Source organism: Epinephelus lanceolatus, chromosome 13 (genome assembly GCF_041903045.1).
Source record: "Epinephelus lanceolatus isolate andai-2023 chromosome 13, ASM4190304v1, whole genome shotgun sequence".
NCBI classification, from domain to species: domain Eukaryota; kingdom Metazoa; phylum Chordata; class Actinopteri; order Perciformes; family Serranidae; genus Epinephelus; species Epinephelus lanceolatus.
Genome location: NC_135746.1, coordinates 14,609,015 through 14,634,923, shown reverse-complemented (window position 1 = coordinate 14,634,923; position 25,909 = coordinate 14,609,015). Strand labels below are relative to the sequence as shown.

The 25,909-nt window shown below is 41.9% G+C and overlaps 2 protein-coding genes across 3 annotated transcripts; one reads left to right on the top strand and one right to left on the bottom strand.

The window, feature by feature from the left end:
• Positions 1-10,255: 10,255 nt before the first annotated feature.
• Positions 10,256-19,068, top strand: baalcb (BAALC binder of MAP3K1 and KLF4 b). Of its 2 annotated transcripts, XM_033647823.2 has the most exons (5): positions 10,256-10,394; positions 11,879-12,094; positions 12,471-12,691; positions 17,747-17,946; positions 18,184-19,068. In XM_033647823.2, the coding sequence occupies exons 3-5, from the start codon at positions 12,511-12,513 to the stop codon at positions 18,346-18,348; spliced, it is 546 nt and encodes a 181-aa protein (XP_033503714.2). In that variant the 5' UTR covers positions 10,256-10,394; positions 11,879-12,094; positions 12,471-12,510; the 3' UTR covers positions 18,349-19,068. The 2 variants fall into 2 exon arrangements, with proteins under 2 accessions (XP_033503714.2, XP_033503717.2); XM_033647826.2 differs by lacking the exon at positions 11,879-12,094 and having other exon boundaries at positions 10,273-10,394.
• nme6 (NME/NM23 nucleoside diphosphate kinase 6) lies at positions 18,088-25,634 on the bottom strand. The gene is made up of 6 exons (XM_033647822.2): positions 25,388-25,634; positions 25,036-25,131; positions 22,139-22,241; positions 21,702-21,741; positions 20,815-20,975; positions 18,088-19,466 (listed from the first exon to the last, which is right to left on the bottom strand). Exons 2-6 carry the CDS (start codon positions 25,126-25,128, stop codon positions 19,315-19,317), a joined length of 549 nt encoding a protein of 182 aa, XP_033503713.1. The 5' UTR covers positions 25,129-25,131; positions 25,388-25,634; the 3' UTR covers positions 18,088-19,314.
• Positions 25,635-25,909: the final 275 nt, after the last annotated feature.

Sequence of the window (25,909 nt, the reverse complement as noted above, 5' to 3'; positions counted from 1 at the left end):
AAAAGTGGTTGAGAAAGTATATTTTTTGACCATTTAACCGCAGCCCGTGTGCATTTGTCCCCCTCAACAAATGCATAAAAGTAGCAAACAACTTATTTAAAAAAAAATTAACAGCATTTTCACTGTAAATTGATGCAGAAAATGCACAAATTGGTGCATAAAAATTCACCAAAATGCAGGAAATTAAGCGTTGATGCTCAGATCTTTCGGGCAGACAACCCCTAAATCCCCCGTTCCATATGTCCCCCCAGTGTTGACACCAAACCTATGCCCTTGTATAGCTGTGAGCAGATTTGTTAATAATTTCTATGAATTGAACCATCAAAGATCTTTGTGTCCTTAAATCTGCAAGAAACAAGGAACATACAAAGTAAAAATCTTCATGTTTGCTGAACAGCTACATGTGTCTAAGCCGCCCTTTTTGTTCCCCAAAAGCTCAGTAAACTTAGAAGCAATAAACCCATCCTCTTGTCATTACCACTTTTGCCCATAAATACTGTTGTGTTCTCCCCACTTGCTTATTTTGGGCAGTATTGGTGCTTCTCCTCTGGAGCACTTTGCACTAATGAAAAGGCGTCATGTTAGGCCAGACCATGATGGATTGAAAGAACACAACCTCTTGAGAGATCTCTGGCACTGTTCTGTATTTGGGGGGAGATTGCCGCTGCCAGTCCGTGGAGAAGAGCCGTGTCTGCCAGAAAAAAAAAAAAAAAAAGGTTTAGAGATGTGATTGATGCCGCTGAACCACAACCTCCAGGCAAAGCTCAATCTGGATAAGCTGTGTTTTCCCACTGGAAGCTTCAATATCAACAATTTGCTGATGAAATCTGAACAAGTGAGCATGATAATATCTGAGTATTATTTACAAAGTGTTTTGTTGTTTCCAAGGCCCTGTCTGGAAAATTACATTTTTGGTAGGAAATATATCGTTTTTGTCATTTTTGTTATTTAAATAAAAAATATGTCTTTTTTTTTTAAATAATTGGGACAAATTTCAGCACAAATTTGGTGACTTCACATCACATTCAGAGGCATTATAGTTTAGTGTATCTGCATTATTCTATCCAACAGTTAAGAAACTGACACCAAAATGAGCAGTCCTTTGTGATTGGAGTCAACTGTTCTCGTCTCCAAGCCCAGTGCACCCTAATTAGTTTTCCAGTGCTGTAACTCAGTGGCTGTCTCACTGAAATCCCAGTGAAAGTTTGGATTTGGCTGCTTCGCTGCTGCACATTGGCTCATTCATTCCCCCCCTCGACATAACTTGCCAGAAAAGAGTTCGTTTCCCTCCCGCAAAACTTTGCAAATCAATGGAGAGTGCATATTATCCACTATCAACCTTGACCAGCTGTGAAAAATGAAGCAGTGGGGAATGAATGCTGAGGCCAACTGGAAAGCAAGAGCTTGGTGTAAACACACACACACATACACACACACACAATGTATAAAAACATGCTTCTTATCAGGAACATGAATGACAAGTTTCTGTTTAAAATTTAGTAAGGCCAAATCTGTAATATTAAGCTGCTCTACATTTTGAAAGAGGCAGACTGAACACAATAACCATGTGAATATGGGCACATGTAACTTTGATGGAAAACTGACTAAATTAGCCTCTGATCAGTGGAGACATCGAGGTTTCAGCGCTGGACACTTGGACTAAAGGTGCAGACACACCAAACCGACATCAAAGAGCTAGCGGCGACGAAAGCCAACTGTTGCGTCGTCTACGTCGTCTCACGTCGTCTCACGTCGCCCTGTGTCAGTTGCATTTGAACACACTACACGGACTACATCCAACGGCCAAGTGGCACGTACGTTCTGCGCCTGCGTGAGAGAGAGCGGAGTGACAGAGTGGTACATCCTGACAGCCGAGGTGTTACCTAGCACCGAGCACCGCAGCACCTCCACGGACTATTACATTCAGACGGTCCCGGTGTTTCCTCCGCAGGCACCACTTCACTCAGCTGCCCGATAAACCTGCTGCTTCTTCCCACTTTAACCTGAATAACAAACCAGGGCTCAGTGCTCCGGTTGGATCCAAACGGAAAGCCGGGGCTAGCTCAGAGACTAGCAGAGGCTAACTGGCTGTGCGTACTTCCGTCATGCTGCGGCTAATGCTAGCCACTCCCAGCTAGCTCCGGTTTGTTATTCAGGTTAAAGTGAGAAGAAGCAGCTGGTCTAGCCCCGGTTTCACTACGGGCAGATTCACTCGCTACAGGGGCGAGGGAATAAAACCTAAACAGCCAATCAGAGTGATCTCTTTCACCGACTAGCTCCGCCACCAATTCAGCATGCTCAATCGGCCAAAAAGCTGCCGACGCCGAAGGGCCGACGGTGCAGGACACACCACAAAAACTAGGCCGACAGACGCTCACCGACGGCCCGACTTTGGTTGATGGCCGGCCGTCGGCTTGGTGTGTCGGGCCTTAACATGGGTTAGAGCCTTCACCTGGCTCTAACGTGTTTTGGTGATCCAAACACAAGTGGACAGCCAAGACACATCACCTTTTACACCTGTACCTTTCATGCATCTCCAGCTGACCACTTGTGTTCAGATTTCATTACTGCCCTGCGCACAGTTATCACGACCACACTTTTTCTAGCTGCTCTGTAGCATGGTTGCTCATCACGTTAGTGGTTGTGTCAGTATGGCTGAAGATATCGCAGTCGGCAGAATTCAACACATCTCCTTCCATAGGGCAAAATGATGGACGGTCACGCAACAAGTTGTCCAACTCGTCCAACCAGCAACAAACAACAAAATGATTGTCTTTTTAGCCGGCTCCCAAATGGTCAAATACAAACGATTCGTCAGTGGCCCCAAACGTTAAAATATGACACTCTGGGTACCCCTCCTGCTTTGATTTTGGATGTTCAGAGATGGCACATCAATGCACGCTTGTTACATGCGTTGTGTCTTTTCAAAATAAATGTCGGTAAAACCCTTTGTTTTCAGGTTTACTTACTCAGGTTTAGGCAACAAAAGCATGTTGTTAGATTTTGAAAAAACATCATGGTTCGGCTTAAAATAAGTATGTTTTTTACTAACATAATATGACGTCACATCACGTACATCACTTAGAATACATCGCTAACGTAGTATGTTACACATACTACATTGATATTGAAATAACTTGATTGACTTTTGATCTCACACAGGAAACGTACAGCGAATTCCTGAGTGAAAGTCCCAATTTTGTTTGACATACTCACCTCCTCTCCCTGCCGCCCTATGCCGACTTTCTCGCTCTTTATACTACAGCAGCTGCTCAAAGCTCAAATCAGTATTTGACGAGTTGAGAGTGAGACCAGGTTATTTCATCCATGTTCATGCCACCAAAACCTGGTATTTAACGCCAAAGCGTGATCTTTTTATACATGACCAAGTGGTTTTTGTGCCTAAACATAATCACACGTTAATTACAGTGTTGCAGAAACGTACAATGCCAACATTTTTTTCTGACAATTTGGTCAACCATCAACCACAAATTGTCGTTTTTTTGTTTTTGTTTTTTTTTTGATTAAACAAACAAGAAATATTGTTTTTTGTTTGTGAATTTAGAGGTGCTATTAGGCAGATTTGTTACTGTTGGCTGTTTGCCCTCTTTTTCATTTTCAGTGTTCTTGTTGAACTCTTGCAAAAAATCTTATTAGTGTATATTCTAAAATGTTGAATTACTCTTATTAGACCCATTGATTTACATGCCTTGTTCTTATCTATGTGAAACACTTGGACAGCAAATGTTTTGTGTCATTTAAATTGTATCTTGACTTGGACCTGCACCAGCTATAACATCTCTGCTTAGTGTATCACGCACAGAAAAGACAGCTGTTGCATGCATTAAATCTGACGTAAAGTAAATGTTCAATGCAATACAGTGGTATGCGTCCTTGTTTGCAGCTGAAACCGCTGAGAGCTCACCCATGATTCACTCCAGTGTAGCGTTTGGCAGCACGCCACATTAATCGCCAGGGTAATGGGAAGACAGGCCTATTGACCAGTACTCCAATAGGACAGAGGGGCAGGACATACAAATCAAAGCTGTCCGGCCTCATATTGACCGGACTGTCCACAGGAAGCAAGATTCATTTGCTTGGTGACAGGGGAAGGAAGTCACAGGGATTTGATTCAGCTCAGATGCTGCCAGACCTGCACGAAATAATGCTTGAATGTGTATTAAAAGGGCAAGACTCCAATTGGTAGTTTAATCCTTTAAGATAATCCCCCACTCTGAACCAGAATTCAGTGTCTACATAAATGTGGCGTCTGTATTTCTACTTTTCAAGTGAGTGCTTTTCAGCTCATGCATGTTATATTGAGGGTGAAGGTTCAGACGTGCAGCAGACAGGAGTGCATGACAAGTGTTGAAGGTGTCTGGAGTGTTGACCTGTGGATGGTTTGGGAATCAGCGAGTTCCTCGTCTTTCTTCTCACTCTTCATTACAGACTGTCCAGTAGTGAAGAAAAATGTAATGTAGAGGGCAGAGTTTGCATACTGATAATGCTCGAAGCATCGTAAGACCTTCCCAAGAGGGAAATTAGGTTTGCAGCCATGACAAGCCAAGCAGTCCACAACCACATAACAATAACAAAATATAACAATACAAATCAGACAGTACAAGATCTTGTTACAAAGAACTTCTAGCCAGTTCTAATGTAAAGCGTAGAAGCAACAGCTGATAGCTAATGATGAGTGAATCTCCAGTACAGAGATCATTCAGCAGACCAATACCAGAACAAAGGATGCCTTACATCTCCTTCGTCCTGCAGGCACCTGGGCGCAAACTGTGTACTGTTTGTCATTAAATCTTTCTCTAGACTGCTGTGTGACAGGAGCAATTGGTGAGCTTCCTCATTAGTGAATTGATCTTACAGTTAAAGCTCTGTTCTTCTCCTGTTTTTTGTAATTTGCTCTATTGGCATCTGATACATCAGTAATAAATGACCGTCATTGACACAAAGAGATCTCCTTCATAGCAGATGTATTTTTTTTGTTATCACCGTAATAAAACAGGATGAGATTGTTTTGCCTCTGCAGTTCATGGTAGATATCAAAGATCCAAAGTCGAGCAATAGTCATTTAAGGCCATCAGTCGACTAGTCGCCTGCATGTTTACGATATTAATTTAATTATCAAATGATATATTTTGGGCGGGGCAACACAATGGTTTGAGTTGAATGTGTGAGAAAGAATAGTATCAGTAACATTGTTAACACTGTGCTACATTACAGAGAAATACAAAACCGTACTAATGAACCTTCATTAAAGGGCCAGTGTGTAAAATGGGTTGAAAACCGTTGGAAACAGTGACATCAGTGGTCAAATTCTAGATTGCAGGGCTCACTCGCTCATCCCTCCCGTCGGGTAAATGATGGTGGCCTCGTAGGGACAAAAAGCCTTGCGCACAAGTTTTTCAGGAGTAGGTCTATCTAGCGACGAGGTGAATGTTTATTTAGAAATCTAAACCATGTTACGATATTGTAATGAATCCCTCGCGAGCAGGAGACCAGAGGAGCGTTCGGGAAAAAGGCCCGTTTATTTGAGCACTCCAAAAACTCCGGTAACACTCCAGGGGGTAAAAGACTCCGTCCCAAACTCTGACTCTTCTAGCGTAACAGACACACTTCATACACACATACTCATTTACCATACCGAGTGGGGACACCTCCCCTCTCTGCTCCACCAATCTCCAGCCCGCACACTGACTGACAGCGTAGCCGGTAAACAGAGCTCAGCTGTTTATTTAGCCTAGCAATATCTCCGGACTATAGTAGCTGCAATGGACGACTTTGACCGCGATTTTGAAGAGTTTCTTGTAGCGGACACAGACCCAGAGCCATACCTGTTTGAGCCGGAGCACACAGATGAGGAACTCCATGTGTTTGATGCTGAGCGGACGAGAAGAGAGGCTGAATGCACAGAATGGGATTCGGTGCTACTGCTGCCATTGTTGGGGAGATATATCACCAGGAGGAAAAGTGCCGCAGAGAGTGCATCACAAGGAGTGAAGTTGCGTCTTCTTTTCCTCGCAGATGACGGCTCGGGTTCATTCTCTCCTGTTGCGTGGTAAGTGTGGTCCATTCGCAAACTTTATAACTAAAAAAACTTTTCACTACTCTCTATCGACGAACTACTAACACTCTCTGCTGTTTCCTCCTCCTTCTTCCTTCCTTCCGCTGTCTTCGTTGGTTCATTTATACACGCGAAACGTGTTCTCTGGCTGGCTGGATTGTCCGCTTGGTCTGCCGTACATACATGGCGGCGCAAGATGGCGACCTCTCTAAAGCAAGGCCCTTGATATATATATATATATAAAAGCATAATTATAAGGCTACGAAAACCAAACGAATTTTATTTTATAGCGATCATACACTTGTATAAACATATTAATGGGTAGAATATTCAGATTCAGATTCAGATTGACAATAAACCATGCCAAATATTACACACTGGCCCTTTAATATAGGCCTATATTTTATCTACAAGTGCACGTCACACACTGAGCGAGCCGCCTGCTAATGACGCTGTGGGCTAATGGGCATGTAGATACTTCCATGTTTCAGATGATACGTCATGTTTGTAGTCGACCAATGAAGATGAGTTTACATATCACCTTGGGTTCGTCCTTCACCTTCTCAAAATGATCCCACACTTTGGATTTCCTGCCTGACATGTTATTAACTAGCCTGTGGAATAACCGCAGGTACCAGTCCTGTATATTAGGGGCCATGCAAATGGTGGTCAAAGGTAAAAGGTTGAGGTCACCATGGCCTCAAAAAAACTGGCTATAATTTAGGAATTCTTATGCTAATTATGATGACGCTTCACACAAATGTCTCATAGGATAAAATGACGATGTAATGACATTTTGTATCCTAAAGGTCAAAGGTCAACTCATTATATTCTGCATAAAACACTTTTCTGGCCATTGTTCAACATTGTAACTCAGGAACAGAAGGGGAGACATTTGATCAGACACTGAATTGAGGACACTTATCTTGGGTGCCCACCTTAAAACTGTGCTGATTGTATAGATCTTCTGTGCTGACGGGGGGAAGATGTGTTTGAAGCATTAGTGTTTCACAGACATGGATGCAAACTGTAACTGCAAGTTGCAAGGCAGTAACTCTAGTTTTAGTCAGTGTGCAGGCACTTTTTATGTATGATATGAGACTGTTTATCACCTTAAACTACTCCTCGAAAAGCCTGGATTTAATGAGCGCACTGTAACACATCTGATCTTTTCGACATACCAGCAGCTATGAGGAAGATCTGTGTGACAAAAAGCTTATACAGTGTGTGCAGATGTTCATACTCTCCTTTTGAATCAAGCACCTTTTTGGGACAGTGTGGTAAGTCTGGGCATTTTAACTCAGATTTATAGTTATACCAATCAAACAACCACCAATAACACAGCATAGTTCCTATATTATCAATACACCCACTCCTGTAAGTGCAGAAGTGGGCTGTGACTGTCCCCTTGTGGGCAGAGGAGTGAACATCTTGATGGTGTGTTCAGGGCAGAAAGCTATGAGGTCATGGGTTCCCAGTGCTGTGCCACAATACGCTGCTCAGAAACAAAAATTAAGGGAACACTTAAATGACATATCAGATTTTGATGAACAAATTATTCACGTTGAAAATCCTTACATGATGTATCTTTACTGATGTACATTTTTTTTGAGAACAAAATGACGTAACAACGGTCAATGGAAACCAAAATCATCAACCCACTGAGGGCTGGATTCAAAATCACACCGAAAATCAAAGTCAAGAATTGAAATCACAGGCTGATCCAACTTGTGTTAATTTTATCACAGAAACTCATAATGTGACTCAGTAGTGTGTACGGCCCTTGCCTGCCTGTATGACCTCCTAACAACGTCTGGGCAAGCTCCTGATGAGTCAGGGGATGGTGTCCTGGGCGATCTCCTCCCAGACCTGGATCAGTGAGCTCCCTGACAGTCTGTGGCATTACTTGGTAGCATCAGATGCACCGATATATAACGTCCCAAAGGTGCTCAATTGGATAAGGTCAGGGGAACAAGAGTGATGGTCAATGGCATCAATGCCTTTGTCATCCAAGAACTGCCTACTCACTCTGGCCACATGAGGCCGGGCATTGTCCTGCACCAGGAGGAACCCAGGGCCCACTGCACCAGGAGGAGCCCAGGGCCCACTGCACCAGGGGGAACCCAGGGCCAACTGCACCAACATAAGGTCTGACAATCGCTCTGAGGATTTCATCCTGGTACCTAACAGCAGTCAGGCTACTCTTGGCTATGACATGGAGGTCTGTGTGACCCTCCAAGCATATGCCTTCCCAGACCGTCATTGACCCACCGCCTAACTGGTCATGCTGGATAATGTTACAGGCAGCATAACATTCACCACAGCGTCTCCAGACTCTTTCACGCCTGTCACATGTGCTCAGTGTGAACCTGCTCTCATCTGTGAAGAGAACGGGGCGCCACTGGTGGACCTGCCAATTCTGGTAATCTCTGGCGAATGCCAATCAAGCTGCACAGTGCTGGACTGTGAGCACAGGTCCCACTAGAGGACGTTGGGCCCTCATGCCACCCTCATGGAGTCTGTTTCTGACAGTTTGGTCAGAAGCATGCACACCAGTAGCCTGCTGGAGGTCATTTTGTAGGGCTCTGGCAGTGCTCCTCCTGTTCCTCCTTGCACAAAGGAGGGGGATTTGCCTATGGCAACAAATGTGCTAGGGCCGGTACTGACTATAAATTTAATACAGATTAAAAGTCATTTTACATTCACATCCTTGTGTTTATTAGGTTCTTCTGCATAGGTGTCATTTAGGTATGGTGAGGTATGGCAGCTGCCATATCTTTGAATCGGGAGGAAAAAAAAGAGAGAGGTTCTGTAGTCATTACTCGAGGCGCACTGGCTGGTTGTTTTCATTGTATTGCACTTAAATAGGTAAATAATATGCTCATCAGTGAATATGAGTGTTAGTGAATATGACTTATTGAATCAAATTGTTCGCCACTTCGCTCCTCCGCGAGTTATAAGTTACGTGAGTTATCTGTGTGTTGTAAAAGCATTTTGCTCTGCTGCTGTAGACAGCCTGTCTAAATGATGTCTTGAAGCCTGTCTGATTGTATGTGGGGTTTTTTCTTCATGTCGGCATATTAAGCTTGTATTTTCAGTCTCTGGAGACACTCCATTAAATTCGCCTATACAGTATTGTACCAAATTGGCCTTTGTTTTACTGTGTTTCGTACACTGGACCCCTTGGTTATCTTCTAGAAATGAGCTTGTAATTAATTTATTTTCTTTATTTTCTGTGAAGTTAAACACATGACTAATGATAATTAAACGTCCGCTCGCTGTCCGTGGTGCTGAAATATGCGCCGAAATAGGTCTGATGTTTTCACTGCTCTCACCAAGTCGTGCATTACATGCAGACATGAGGTATTATGAATGTGAGAAACAGCTTCATGTCCTTTGAAACAGTTTTCAATAGCATAGTATGTACTTCTGACAGGTCAAAGACCAAAGTGAAGTTTTATATAAGTTCATATTTTTGAAACTCCATCATCAGTAGCTCTGTGACATCATGTCATATTGCCATACCTTAGCTTTTGCTGAAACGACGCCCCTGTTCTTCTGTAGTGTAGGGTTACACGGGGGCAGGGGCATTGAGGGTAGGCCATTTGACAATACCCGGAAAATCTCCCTCTTTTTCACAGCCTAATGTCGGCAGGTATGAAGAGTCAGAACTGTTGTTTGTTTTTGTTGTGTTGGCAATAGTGATTATTATTATCCTCTGGTGTACATAAACTACAGGTTATAGTTCTCTAAAATACAAAAATGTGAAATTATCGAATCGCATGGATAGTACTAATATCTAAAATATAAAAAAAAATTTGGGGGGGGGGCAGAGGAAGCTTGCCCCTAGGGTGCCGAATGTGCTTAGTCCGGCACTGTATAAGGTTTAAAAAATGCATATATGAATTAATTTAATGTTAATTTATATAATTTAATTTCTATGAAATTAAACTTTTGTCATTTAAGAACAGGACACAAAACGTATTTGCAGAAACAGTCCATATCTTTGGAATAAGCTTAAGGAGACTGACAGCTAAAATCAAAAGTGTGACGACCGACCCCGGCCTCCCCTATATTATTTTAAAGTTTACCTGGCAACAGCTGTAACCCCCTCATAATGTGAGGCTACCTGACATACAGACCGTGTCTTAATGAATCCACCTTTCCTGCGGTGGAGAGGATGGATGCAGCGGGTGGTGCGGACAGACGCGCAGCCTGTTGAGGACTTTCATTATTGACAGCATGTTAACGCGTCTGTCTGGGAGACGACACGGAGGAGCGACCGAGCAGAGACACAAACAGGCAGCCTCCATCATCAGTAAGCCTTCATCACATTTTACTACGCGGTGTTTGTTTGCTCTATGTTAGCCGATTTAAACGGCGTCGTTCGCGTTTCTGTCAGCGTTTTTACTCTAATTTTACGCTATCGCTGCTGTTTTATCCTACAGGCGACATAATGACTCAGGATTTGAGCCTGTTTGTCGAGGGACAGATAATTTAATAAGCAGATTAAAGATCTGCATTAGGCCTGATTGTGGACAGCTTATTGAGTGTCAGTGCATCAATAAAAATCTGACTTAATCTGCGTCTGATTCAAGGGAAAACCCGCTGCATGTAGGTTCAATAACCCTGAATAATCCTGATCAGTGATGAAACCGTGGAGGGGCTATAGATCTGCGTGGTAATTGTTTTACAGGGTGTATTGATTTGCAGTGCTGATCCATTGCAGTCCAATTATAATAGGTCTCCAGACAGATAGACTGAGATCTATATTTATACAGCTTCAGTAGTGCACATGCAGGACAAGAAAGTAGGACACCACAGAGGAAACAGCAGTACAAAACACTGCAGAACAATACTGTAAACATCAAGGACATACACCACAAAAAGGTTGGTTACTCATCTCTGGGGAGAATAATTTATTCGCTCATTAAATAGATGCATTTTCATCACTTCCTGTCTTACTTTGTTCCTGTAATGACAGGCAGTGTGCACTTTGCGTCTGTGTATGTGCTAAAGCTGCAGCAATTAATCAATTAGTTGTCAACTATTAAATTAATCACCAACTGATTTTAAAAATGATTAATCAGGTAATTTTTTAAGAACAAAAAGTCTAATTCCTCTGATTCCAGCTACTTTAATATGAACATTTTCTGTGTTCTTTACTCCTTTATGACAGTAAACTGAATATGTTTGGGTTGTTGACAAAAGAAGACATTTGAGGATGTCATCTTGGGCTTTGAATAACATATCCACATATCCTCCCTGTCATACTCAATAATCAGCCTGTAGAGAAAGTGGAACAATTTAAGCACTTGGGCACAATTATTGATCAGACATCAACTTGTAATGGAAACTCAGAGAGCATTTTCAAGAGAGCCAATCAGCGCCTGTTTTTAATCAGGAAGCTGAAGAGCTTCAGTGTTAGCCAGCACATACTTGAAATAGCATACAGAAACCTTCTTGAAAGCATGTTATCATTTAACATTACAGCATCAGATGGCAACCTGGATGCAAAGAGCAAAAACAAACTCTCCAAGATTGTCAGCATTGCAGGGAGGGTGATTGGTAAGTCACAGAAACAACTCAGCAATTTATCTGATAGTGCTGTATGCAGAGAGGCTAAACAAATATTATCACTGCCTCAGATCCATTACACTCAGAGTTTGAGCTGCTTCCACCTAAGCATCAATTTAGGGTCCCTAGAGCTAGTCGGAATATTATAAGAAGTCCTTTATTCCCATATCTATCTACTTAATTAATCTATCTTAACTTATCTTGTCTTACCTTACTTCATCTAAGGTGACTAGCTGGTTTTGATGATCGATCGGCTCCTGTGTAATATGGTTGCCTTGACCTGATTGACCGTCAGCGGATGGTGCCTTCAGATGGTAATGGAGAGCTGTAAACAAGGCTGAGTTAACATAGAAGAACTCAGCTGACTCTGTAAAGGATAGAAGTCTTTGGAGCCTGATCTTATGAGGACACTCGGTTTTTCCCACAGCTCTGTGCTGTGCTGTAAGTATTATTTGTGTTGGTGCCATACCAGAAATCAAACATTTATTTATTTTAGACCTACAACTAGTGGCTGTAGGTCTAAAATCCAGAAATCAAACATTTATTTATTTTAGACCTACAACTAGTGGCTGTTTTCATCATTAATTTATCTGCCAGTTGTTTTCTAGATGAAGTGTATATCTTCCATACAATGTAAAAATCTAAATTTCCAAGGCCAATGCATGGTCTTCGAACTGCTTCTTTCTTTCTAACCAGTATGGCTTTCAGCGGCCCCAGCTGTAAAATATGATTACAACTGATTTTCATTCTGTTCTGTATCTGTGACTCTTGATGACACAGTGCTACCTGTCTCTGGTTTTCTTTTTCCGCTCTGAAGAAGAGTCCAGCTAGAAGTGAGGGCGCCCTGAGGCAGAGCTATGGGCTGTGGGGGGAGCAGGACTGATGCTCTGGAGCCTCGGTACCTGGAGAGCTGGACCAAGGAGACTGAGTCGACATGGCTGACCGGCACGGACACTGATATCCCCCTGTCGTCCATCCAGAGCATCCCCTCTGAGAACTCTGAGGCCGGCTTCGCGTCAGAGAAAACAATCAGCCCTGGTAAGAATAATGAGTTATGGTTGAGTGGATGGATGAATGAACACCTAATTGGTCTCCCAACAGGGACAGGCAGTAATTTAACTGCTGAAAAAAATTAATAATGCATTTATGGTTGTTTGAATTAGTACTTAATTAGGTTCCTGGTGCAGATCTCATTGATATCCTTTTTTAACATGATGAGTACGTTAAATTTAACCATGGTTTTTTTTTCAGTTTGTACTATTTGCAGTGACAGTTCACCCCAAAATTAAAAATACATATTTTTCTTCTTACCTGTATTATCACTTTGGATTGTTTTGGTGTGAGTTGCTGAGTGTTGGAGATATCGGCCATAGAGATGTCTGCCTTCTCTCCAATATAATGGAACTAGATGACACTCAGCTTGTGGTGCTCAAAGTACCAAAAATATATTTGAAAAACTCAACAGCAATGTCTCTTTCCAGAAATCATGACCTGGTTACTCAAGATAATCCACAGACCTTGTTCTAAGCAGTTTCATGTAGTAACTACTTTGAAACTACACTCACCAACTCCATCACTGTGCAGAAGGAAACGTGCATCTACTGCTAACTCACCTAGCACCACTGAGATAGCTAACCTTACAGCTCATCCAAGGGGGATACCATAGATGTTTACATCTCAGACTGTCAGAAGCACGAAGCCTCTCGCCCATGAGTAGATGCACGCTTCCTTCTGCGCCGTGATTCCGGTCATATGGTTTGTGGCAACACATTCTCACTCCAACCTCATCACACATTGCCACTCGCTCATGGACTTTCCACGTCAACATATGAAATGCAAGGTAGCCTGGGTTCATCTGTTGTTGACGTTCTGGGACGCCGGACTTCAGCCTGCATGCATTATGTCTTTTCAAAATACACTGCCATTTTCACTGGAAATGTACAGTTTGCACACAGTCTCATTCAAAATGAAAGTATTATGTTGGTACAACACCGAAAATTGACCTTTTTTTTTTTCGTCTTTTTCCATTCGTTCTACCGAATAATACCAGCCAACCATATCACTGTGCAGGAGGATCTGTGCATCTGCTCATGGATGAGAGGCTTGTGCTTGTGACAGCACAAGATGTAAAAATTAATGGCGTTCTCCTGGGCTAAGTTGTAACGTTAGCTAGCTCAGTTGTGCTACATTAGCTACCAGTAGATGCACTTCCCTCTGCGTGACAGCATTGATGGGTCTAGTTTGGTAGAAAGAAAATAGTTCCTACATAGAACTGCTCACAACAAGGTCTGTGGACTATCTTGAGTAGCCAGGTCATGACTTCTGGAAAGAGACATTGCTCTTGGGTTTTTCAAATGTATTTTGTTTTTTTTGGCTCCGTGAGCACCACAAGCCGAGTGCCATCTAGTTCCATTATAATGGAGAGAAGACATTTCTACATCTCCAACATTCTGTAACCCACACCAAAACAATCTAGATAGATAAATAGCACTGCTCGGGAGAGAAACAATATGTATTTTTGATTCCGGGGTGAACTGTCTCTTTAAAGCAATTAAATATTTGCTTTTATTCACAGCAGGCCGGGAGAGCTCAGGCTGTAATTCTGTAGGTAATTTGACTGGACTATCAATGACTGAGCCTTTCTTGACACTCCTAACATCAAAGTGACGTGTGGCACTTATGTGTTAGTCTATCTGCTTTTCTCTGTGGGGAAAAACCTGAATGTGTAAATGGTTTCCCTTTTGACGTCAAACACCTCCAGAGGTTTCGCACGGCAGATTCAAACAAGAAGATGCTGTCATGCACACAAATTGAAATGACAATGAAAAACTGCTGTGGTGACCATCATGCTGTAGCAAAGGATTATGAACCAAGGATGTGCAGCAGACTAAGCATTTGGAAACCTTTGTTCCTTTCGGGTTCAGTCAGTCACCACATACAGCTCAGACACAGATGGATTTGACTATAATTCTACTGTTCTTCCTCTTTTTCACTGAACTGTTGGTGCGTGTTTCTTTGAAGCCTGGAGGAAATTAATCTGTAAATGGACATAATAGGCTACATCAAAAGCAACCCTGCTGCTGAGATGGGTCTTGGCTCTCATGGCAACAGATACAGCTGTTAGTGAATGGAGGCAGAGGAGCCTTGATGTAATTGTGAAGACAAATTCAGTTAAGCTCCACCCTGCAGAGATAAAACAGATCTAGAATTGGCCAAATGAATCACCAGCTGGCAACCACAAAGATTCAAACAGTGGTGCTACAATAATGCAAGCTATATGTATCTGCAGCATATGGTCCTGTTTTTTACCACTGCTGTCAGAATTTTCTTGATGTTCCTCACAGGGGTTTTTGTATGTGTCCATTTTTCTGTGTAGTATACAGAGTACACCCCTAGTGTTCAACGCAAGGAAATACATCTTTTTACAGATGATAGAAACACCACCACAGAAATGGCAGAAAAGTTCATTCTGAGTTTTTCTTTTGCCATCCAGTCCTATGGAATATGCATGTGGAGCAGTAAAGAGACAAAACAGGACTAATAATGCCTGGAGATAAATAAGTGGGGAGGTCAGCCTGTCAGGTGTGTAGCCAGTTTTATTTCACAGCTAGCATGCTACCAGTGTTAGCTAGCTAAACATGCTGTCAAACTTTTCCGGTAGAAAAAAATGAGCCAGTCAAGTCGGCTGCTTCTGGCTGCTTTAGCCCTTTGCTAACTTTAATGGGGATGAAATAATTAAATCGTGCGGCCATCTGTGTGTAGTTTGCATGTTCTCCTCATGTCAGCATCAGTAAACCCTGTGTCACATGACCTCAGCGCTGACCCCGTGTCAGCGTGGGTTTACTCCAGGTGCTCCCACAAGCCAAAGACATGCACGTTAAGTTAATTGGTGACTCTAAATTGGTCGTAGGTGTGAATGTGAGTGTGAATGGTTGTCTGTCTCTATGTGGCAGCCCTGTGATAGTCTGGCAACCTGTCCAAGGTGTATCCCCCCTTGACTCCCAACAGGATAAGTGGTTACAGAAAATGATTGATTTACAGTATGTAAGTCAATGGGAAAAAGTTTCTTTGGGCCGTAGGGCATCATGTGATGGTGTAATTCCACAGATTTACCACTACAAAAATTGGTTTCAAAGCCTGGCACACTTCCTGGGGCCTGATGCAAACACTGCACACTATGTTGTCATAAATATTCCATAGTGCAATCCAGTAGTGACGAGAAAGTTCATATCAGTGGACAGCGACTGAGACAGAACATCAGCTTGTTGGCATGCTGATGTTAGTATTGGGCTAATTTAGGCATTACCTAGCGACAAAGATGCCTGTGACAAAATGTTTCACAATGAGTTTGCCTGTGGTTCATATCTTCAAACAGCCAAATTAACATTACTCCTACAGACGTGATGAAAAACTCAAGAGGTTCATCATGCTTGCAGATGCCATTTGAGCTGATTTTGTCACAGGGTACCATGATTACTCATCTTCAACCAGCAAGGCGGCTGTGAAGAAGTTGCACTGTAATTAAAGCTCAGTGTGTTTGAAAAGATACTACTGTTTACAAACACAAACGTCAGTTGAACTATAATACACACATTGGGTATGTAGTGTGCAGTATTTTGGATGCAGCGAAGGTCCTGAATATTGAAGTTCACGTTCACACATCCCTGAGGAGACATACATCACTGAGCACACTTGACCCACACTTGACGTTCACAGCAGACACCTCTTCAGAGTGATTTTCATTGTTTTCCATAATTCATGACACTTCACTGCTGCACACTGTAGTCAGATTAGTTCAGTGGTGGCACTAATGCACCTGTAAGCTATCAGCAAGCTCCGACCTGTGAGTAATGCGGTTTGATTTACAAATTACCCACTTCTACGCCACACAAATCATAAACAGTGTGATAATAGTTTTATTAGCAGGGTTGGAATACATCAGTTAACCTGTAATTGAATATGCACTTCTTTGCATAACATTTCAGAACAAAAATCTGAACAATGGATAAAGTCAGTTTCAAAATTCTTGTTTCATTTTGTTGACATGTTGGAGTCAAAAGTTTTTACAGAGGGAATTTTAGTTTTTTTTTACTCCATAAATCATAACATACTCTCAACTACCATAAAAACTTGATTTTAGACATGTTTTTAGGAATAAATTGTTTTACAAATCGGGCTGTGAATGATATGTGAATATATCCCTCTGTAAAAACATTCAGAATATAGACAGGAGTAAAACTGTAAAGTTTGGTTTAGACTAAGAAAAAAATAATTTTAAGAAAATGGCCTTTCAAGATATGTATTGTGAAATTCAATTAATTTTTAGGCAAAAAATAAGACACTACAGGTGAAGACAAAAAAAATAACTCATTGACATCACCATGACCATTCCCCAGTTGATTTCTTACATTAAGACAGTTATTTTTTGTATTACAAGTTTTCTGAAATTTTATGTTTACGGAAAGCGTTTGGTGGAAACTATGAATTAGATTGTCTCCACATGGCTCTCAACATGGAGGTGGCTGAGCCAGTGGCTAGCAGCTAACGGTACTTACGGCTCAAACAGTGCTGACAGAGCTAGCAGTGCAAACCTGGGGAGGACGGAGGGTCAGCTTTATGCTTCCATGATGGCGCCATCCCGATTACAGCTGTAACTGCAGAATGAGTGCAGTGCAGAGCGGCAGTGATTAGCTAGCCTGTGGAATACACACACACACACACACACACACACACACACACACAAGTGGCCGGACCGGCTACCACAACAAAGAACAGAGAAGCTTGGATTACAACGCATGCAGAGGCACTGAGGCTTCATTCTCTGCTCAGGACGCCATTACTCCATTATATCTTTACATAGCTAATAGCTGTTTGATGCTATATTAGTACTCTGAATGTGAAAAAAGAGCTCCTTTTAAAACCATATTAGTTCAATCACTGATGAGCCTCACACATCCATGAGTGACAGGGCCTTTATAATCTAGAATGTTCACTTGTGCTCTTACCTTGCTGATATTTTGTTGATTTCAAGTAGTGTTGTGAAGTAATCAAAATCCAACTTTCAGACAAGGCTGATGTTTTGTGTCGTTCCAGCTCCAGATTTCTTCGAGGATGGCCTCCCTCTTCCCGCTCAGGCGTACCTAAAGGTCTGTTCAGCCGTGTCTGAAGCCAGTCTGAATGATGTGAAACCCAGCACTCCCCCTGCAATACTGGGCTCTCCATCCAAGGACGCGATGTTACCATCATCTGGCACCACAGTGCAGCGCAGAAGCGTTCTACACACTGAAGAGATTGTAAGACCCTCTCCTAGTTTAAAAAATCACAGCATCTTTTCTTTTATCGAGTGAAAGTAATGAGCTGTGGGAGACCTACATGTTGGAGAGAGGTGCGACTATTGTTTTATTTTTTTATGAAAGAGCTCTAACAATAGGACAGTTGTTTAAGTCATTTATTTAAAGGTTTTTCTTCGTACATGATTGTTAACTGACTATTTTTACAATGTCACATCTTTTATTTTTCACCACTCTCAGACAAAATGGCAAGACAATCGGATGTCGACCAAGCAGGTGACCATCACAGTGACACAGAGCATCCACCAGGTGGACAAGAACGGGAAGGTGAAGAAGTCCCTCACCACCTATGAGGTCATGAAGCCTGTGGAGAGCCTCAAACAGGTGGCCACACAAAACACTTGAGTGCAGGGGAGGTGGGAAGAAGCCAAAGAAAAATGAAGATAAATTTGTGGTAAAATATTTTATGGTTTGATGGCTGATGGAAGCACAAGAAGGACGAGACACTGAACTATAAAATTTAGATTGTCATATCAAAAAAAAAAAAAAAAAGTTGAACTAGGCCGTATTGTATTTAATACTGTAACATGTACTTCTATGGTGCTTGTTCCGAGAATGTCTTACTGTACTTCGTAAACGACGCTGACATGCAAAACTGTAGGTTGGTCGGAAAATACAAACCATGACATTTTACAGTATCAAACCAAAAAACAAAAGAAACATTCACAGTATATATCAGCAGGCAGGAAACAAGCATGGCACATTTCAAATCTCTCAAGTGACCTAGAATCTAAAAAGCCTTCTCACCCCTATTTTAAGATGAGGATAAATATATGTGTAGAGCTACAGTATTATTTAACATTATCGAATATTCTCAAGCTACATATAGTTTTGTTATCTGACATTGAAACAACATGTAGTTGCTGCTGTGCTACAATCAGTAAGGCTCAGGAAACTGACAATGATTGTGATGATTGAACTACTTAGAGTGAAGCCCAGGGCAGGTTTGTGATGACAATGGAAGACGTTGTCTGTCTACGTTTTGTGTCGTTTTGTAAGATACCGTGTTACATTTTCTTATTGAGTCGTTCGTGTTTTCTAATGACAATAAATTAAACAAAAACATTTATGGTCCTTCTTTTACATGACGTCATAAGCTGCATTATCTTTCCATCTTCAGGTTCTGTTTTACTCACAAAAAAAAAAACATGGGACAGTAAACATATTAGCACTTTGAAGAACTGTGGTAACAAACAAAAACATGCACATTATATATATAGCAGGGAGGATTACACCATCTTCTTTGGCAGCTTGCATTTTTGTAAGAGCATGCGATTTTTTTAAGCAGTAACTATAATAGCAGTTCGGGGGTCAGCTTTGCGTTGAAAGTGTGTGGATCTGTTTTTTATGGTCGTAATGTATTTGTCCTGATCTGAACGATGGCTCCTCCTTCTCCATCCACTCCTCTGCGCAGAAGTCTGGGAAGAAGAAACGGATTTCTCTTTGTGCTGACTCAACAGAATCTGGGGAGAACAGAGATTACAAAGATGATTATTTAAAAACCTGATAATCAGTATGTGATATGACTAATAGGTCCCACTGCAGAGCTCCAGGCTCAGGCCCACTTCCATTGCAGGACCCATGGTGGAAAATCATGTGTGTTATTGCCTGTTTTAAGATGAAAAGTCATGAGTGTTTATGGCACTTCCTTAAATTATGTTTACATGACACTGTATTAGATTGCGTAGTGTACTGTTTTGCCTATTGGATATATATTTAACACACTGTATCACATCCATACCACTGTGCAAGTAACATGTGTCACAAGATAATGTATGTTACAAGCTGACTGATCACATTTGGTTTTGTTTAGTTCCGTATGTATTGTTTGTCATGCTTATCGTTAATAAGTGTATTAAATGTTTAGATGCCACTGTTTTTTATAGGTTTAGCAGACGATCATCAGGATACGATTCATTAGTTTGCCGTACGCCCTCCATCAATAACACCAAAATATACAGTGCGACCTTAAAGTTGGGTGACGAAACATTAAGCAGCAAATAACTTGTACTAATCTTATGAGTCTGATAACGTAAGATAGCAATGCTAACTCAGCTACGCTGACGTTTGTTTGCTAACAAAATAAGCATACCTAGCTAATGTTGGCAACCTCGTGATGTTAGTTACAGAAAGTTACTTGCTGCTTACCGTTACGTTACCTAACTTTATAAATTATGCTGTGTTAACACTACAACCAACAACAAAACAGCATGACCAGCTACATTATTGCTGTGTCGCCATTAGAGTGTTGCTCAAGCGCTTGTGGACATAGTTACGTCATCACAGGGTTGTGTTTGTCTGCTACTTAGGAGCACAATATGTAGAAGCACGGGAGATTTAAAATTTGAGTCTGTTCCTTGTTTTTAGTGTGGATTTTTTTTGCTATTTGTTTCAACTTTTTGCTGCTGTCTTGGCCAGGACTCCCCTGATAAAGATATTTTGAATCTCCATGGGACTGTTCATGGTTAATAAAGGTTAAATAAAATAAAATAATGAGCTAAGCTACAAACAAAAACATATGATTTGCTGATGCTTCACCACGTCATTGGAGCACTGAAATACAAGGTGTCAGTTTGTAGCTTCATGTCACAGGCTGTCTGTTGTCTGTTGGTGTTACTGGTGGAGGCTGTGGGGCTTATTCAAACTAATGAACACATGCTTTCCTATCCTGGTGATCGTCTCTGGCAGGCACAATTTCAGACTTCCTTCTCCAAGTTTGGGACTGGAGAGGGTCCGACAGAGGAGCCTGGAGCTGTGGAGCTAGACCCCTCTGGATTTGGCAGCCCATGTGACACTCAACACACATCCTACCTGAGCCATGAGTTGTGTTTCGTGTGTCTGTGAGTCCAAACTGGCCCCTGATAGAAGCAGGTGAGGTGTATCTGGCTCTGAACACTTTGGTTGGTCCCATTAGCTCTCTCCAGTGATGTATGGCGTCCTCTCTGGCTAAAATGTACGCTCGCATGGGACCACTGTGGAGAAACAATTTAACAGTAGTGTGAGTGGTCATGGATCATGCTCAAATATTGAGACTTGTCAGCTTACAGTTAATGCAAAGCCAGACACCGCTGTGTGTGGCTGTTACAGACATTTCATTTTAAACACTGGATGGTTTCTGTGCTTCAGTGATGAGCCAAAGACGGACTCTTCATAAATCACACCAATGTATTCACTCCGGAACCTCCTGGGAGGAGAGCTCGGCCATGAATACATATCAGTTCATCAGTTATAGCAAAACAATGCAGACTGGAGCCGCTTCGAACTTGACTGGCTGACATGCCGAGGATGCTTCCTATGTCTCCAATAACACTGACAGCATCCAGAGGAAGGTTGCTGTAGCAACCACTGATTCACTGCTGTGAGGAGACAAAAATGACAATGTGATGACAAGCACCTTTTGCAGTCCAGAGGGTGCCGTGTGGAGCTATTGTGAGCAGGCTACATGGTGATTTTCAGACAATTGCTCCAGGGCTGTTGTCCTGGCTGATAATTGAAACTCCTGTTGTGAAGTTTCAGAAAATGATGCACCGGCGACTTGCTGAGCAGGAAATTGCAGCACCGTCAACTGACGTGTGCTTTTTCTCTGTCAGCCCCAGTGGGTTATACATCACACAGACAACAACGTTTATCAAAGTAACTCAGTCAAAGCTGTCATGGTTTGGGAAATGTGCATGTGTAATGTCAATGTGGAGGCTTACCTTGACATGAACTCAACAAGTCTTTGGTAGAAGAATCGCCCTGAGAAGCAAACAGAAGGAAGTCAAACAGAGCTTTCACTATTTTCATTATCCATTATCCATTACTCTCACTGCCCAATAAGCTGTCAATTATTTTCTCAATTGATCAATTAGTTGTTTGCTATATTAGAAGACAGAAAATGGTGAAAAATGTCGATCAGTGTTCCCAAAAGCCTAAGATGACATCCTCAAATATTTTATATTGTCTGCAACCCAAAGATATTCAGTTTGCTGACATGGACGAGCAAAGAAACTGTAAAATATTCATATTTAAGAAGCCAGAATAAGAGAATTTTTAACTGATTAATCCATCATCAGATTAGTTGCTGATTAATTTAACAGTTGACAACTCATGGATTTATTCCTGCAGCTCGACAGCCTGAGTTGTGTCCACACACCTGAATGTTCAGCGTAAAACCTCTCAGAGTCCTGTTTCCTCCACACAAGATCTTTGCACCTGACAATCACAAAGCTGTTGTCCAGGATTCTCTGGTGAAGAGCCTGAAGGAAAATATAAATTAGTTTTCCCATAATGTGCCATAATGTAGCTGATGATAATCGATTTACTGTGTCGAGAAGGAAAAGGGTTGTCAGAAGGAAAACAATATTCGGATACAAAAGTTCATTCTCCTCTTTAATATTAAAATAACAGTAATCTGGTCGACTATCTGGGCTTTAAAATGGCTCCTTTGACTAATGGAATATTTTATGATTGACACAGCTTTCATGACTTTGAGGCTTTGGGGCTTGTGAATCTATTAAGACCACAAATTATTCTTTACTCTGTGGAATAAAGGTGAGAGCAGAGCTGGCTTAGGACATGTAAATGAACATGCCGCTCCTTGGAATAATTTTATTATAGAATGAGACAAAATAATAAATGAACAGATGGATGAAGGCACTTGGTTTAACCATAACAAGTTTAATTTATTCTAGATCTACATCTTATAGAGTAATTAAATAGGATGATTAGAACCTCAGCTTGTTATTATTCATGCTTTATTTATGTTTGTGAAGTCAAATTGTGGAATTCTGTGGGAAATGACTTCATGAATTCATGAATTGTGTGTCTCTACAGGTATCGGACATTTAAATTTAATGCCTTTTAAGACCTTTTCAATGTCATTTTTAACCACATTTAAAGGGGCAATAAGCAAAATCGTTTCACCGCTAGGTTCGCTGTTGTGCACTGCCTGTACAGCAAAACAAAGTGTGTCATGAGCCACTCCTCCCTCTACCTCTGCACCCCCCCCCCCCCCAGCTCGCCTCGTCTGTGCCGGCGAGACGAGTACCGCAGCACGGACTATCACATCCAGACGGTCCCGGTGTTTCTTCCGCAGGCTCCGCTTCACTCAGCTGCCCGATACACCCGCTGCTTCTTCCCACATTAACCTGAATAACAAACCAGGGCTCGGTGCTCCGGTTGGATCCAAACGGAGAGCCGCTAGCTGGGAAGCTAGCGGAGGCTAACTGGCTGTGTTTCCCTCCGGTCATGCTGCGGCTAACGCTCCGCTAGCCGCTCCCAGCTAGCTCCTGTTTGTTATTTAGGTTAAAGTGGGAAGAAGCAGCGGGTCTGTCAGGCAGCTGAGTGAAGTGGAGCCTGAGGAGGAAGCACCGGTTAGCCCCCGCTTTCACTGCAGGCAGATTCACTCGCCACAGGGGCGAGGAAATAAAACCTAAACAGCCAGCTTAGTTTAGCAGTTAGCAATGTCTTTCACTCACTCTCGGTCTCTGCTGTGTTTAGCTATTTCCCTGCTTTCCTGTTAGCGTTAGCACTACTCGGCTACCACGCTAACGCTCCAACTCCAACTGAGCCGGGAGCCGGGCTCACGGTCTCACCGAGAAGAGTTGGAACGTTAGCATGGCAGCCCATTAGTGCTAACGTCCCCACGCTTCTCCGCCAGGCACAGTGAGTCGGAGCTGAGAAGCGTGAGGACGTTAACATTAGCAGTAGTCGGCTACCATGCTAATGTTCCGGGAGCCTGCTTCTCGGCTCCGGCGAGCTCTAGCGTGGAGCCTGGCGGGCTCACGGAGAAGAGAGGAATGTTAGCGTTAGCTCCCAGAGTTAGCACTAGAGCTACTACGGCTATTGGAGTAGCTTGCAGCTATGGAGCGCTTCTACCAGCTCTTCTAGTCACTAAGCCTCGCCTCCATTTCAGCAAATATATTGCATTTATTACAGGGACCATCATCATTGAAGTAGGCAGGGGAATAGCTAAACACAGCCGCCAGGCTGCCCGCCGGGCTACATTTTACAATGCTAATTGCAAATGTTAGCTGGGCTGCCAGGCTACTGAACTAATACAACCGAAACGCCTGACTCATTGCTGGGACCGAGCCGCTAATAACTCAAGCTCCGGACATTAACCCATGCTATGATGCCTAACGTTACTGTAACACTAAGTAAAACGTGTGGGATTCACATGAATGTACATGAACGCGCAGCCGGACCGGCTTGTAAACAATGGGCCGGAGATCAACACAGAGAGAGGGTGTGTGAGGTCATGCTATACTCCAGATGAAATTACACCTCCAGTTCTTCACATAGCAATTTTTTAATTCCTTCAATCTAGAAATGCTGAATTTCGCTTATTGCTCCTTTAATACAGATATTTGGACAAATCCATCTTTTTTTAATTCAAGCATTGCAGGTAAGTATATATGTGGTCCTGTGCAGAGGTAGGTTTTATGTCAGAATATGGTTATTATAGTAATTTAGGTTAATCTGCATTTTGCCAACAGGTAAGTGCAAGTATAAAGTAAAAAGTAAAGAGAAAGTATTAGGTTCAGTGGTAGGTTTAGAGATTTGTGATATCAGAAATTAAAGATGGATTAATTAAATTGAATACATTTTTTGTGATAATTAAGACCTCACAAATTCAAATTTAAGACTATTTAATGACTTAATATTTATAAATGAATTAAATAACTGTTAAGTCTTTGTAAGGACCCACAGACACCTTGAATACTGATAAAATAATTGGACAATATGGGTAATATTTATTTGTGTCATACTGTCTTACAGAGTTTAGGCATGAACATCTACATCTTCTTGGGTATTTTGAGGTGGGAGGAACAAATATAAGGATGGTGTTTCTATGTTCTGAAATGTTATGTGCTATAAAACAAGGTCAAACTGTTAACTCTTTATCTGTTATCACTGCTCACTCTGTAAGACTTGAGAGACAACAGTGGCAGTAGAAGATGTGTTAAAAACTGCTAAAGTAATGCATCTGAATAGAGACAGTCTGAAGGAAGTGAAAGGATTAATGTAACAGTGACAGGCTGAGTTCACCTGTAACATGACAGGATGAGCCACAGCATCTGGTTTGATGACCGCCAGGGTGAGCTGCAGCACTTTGGACAGGCAGCGAGCTGTCAGCAACATTATCTACACAGAAAACACAGAAATCATACAGACAGTGTTTTATATACACAGTGTCAACAGTTAGCTTAGCTTAATGTAGCTAACGGTTCATACGCAGCTTTGTTTACCGTGTAGCTTTATAACAGCCGAATAAATTAAGTGTAAACAACCGCAGAAAAGTATGATTTGTATACGCTACTGATGATACACCTCAAAAACTGCTTTAGCTCAAAAATATCTCCTTCCCCGTTAGTTACAAATAACGTTAACTGTTACCAACCTCTGTTCCAAAACACTGGTCAGTTTGAAGAGGAGGAAACAGCAGTAACGGCCGCCGCCATGTTGTGTCAAATAAGCTCGTTACTGTAATTTAGTCTGTATTTAGTCTCCACTCCCTGTCTTGGACTACAAGTAATTTGTATTTTGTTTATGTCAGTATTTATTGTAAAATTAACGTAATTTTAGCGTTAATATTAGTTGAATGAATCCTGCTCGCGCCAGTCAGTCCGGTCGATAATGCCGTCCCCAAAAACTTAAGCAGCACACAACGTTCCTACTGCAGGTGACACCAAATAAAAACTCTCAACAAACCATTATGTGTTAATATTCAGTTAGTACCTGTGAAAAGTAAAAGTTAAATTAAACTCCTAAACAGCAGCTAGCATAATTGATCATGTGACAACCAGGAGTGTTTTTAATGAGCTACTGTGATTTAAACAACCTTTAACTATAACTTCTGTGATTAAATCAGATATTCTTGTTGCTCCAGGTTGTCACACATGAGATGTTTTTAATTATTGTA

Excerpts from the sequence above, each read along its gene's own strand:
- nme6 (XM_033647822.2), bottom strand. The coding sequence starts at position 25,128 with ATGTTGCTGACAGCTCGCTGCCTGTCCAAAGTGCTGCAGCTCACCCTG. Across the intron at positions 22,242-25,035 it reads CTCATCCTGTCATGTTACAG|GCTCTTCACCAGAGAATCCT; the intron begins GTGAACTCAGCC and ends ATTTTCCTTCAG. Across the intron at positions 21,742-22,138 it reads GTTTTACGCTGAACATTCAG|GGCGATTCTTCTACCAAAGA; the intron begins GTGTGTGGACAC and ends TTTGCTTCTCAG.
- baalcb (XM_033647823.2), top strand. The coding sequence starts at position 12,511 with ATGGGCTGTGGGGGGAGCAGGACTGATGCTCTGGAGCCTCGGTACCTG. Across the intron at positions 12,692-17,746 it reads AGAGAAAACAATCAGCCCTG|CTCCAGATTTCTTCGAGGAT; the intron begins GTAAGAATAATG and ends GTGTCGTTCCAG. Across the intron at positions 17,947-18,183 it reads TTCTACACACTGAAGAGATT|ACAAAATGGCAAGACAATCG; the intron begins GTAAGACCCTCT and ends CACCACTCTCAG.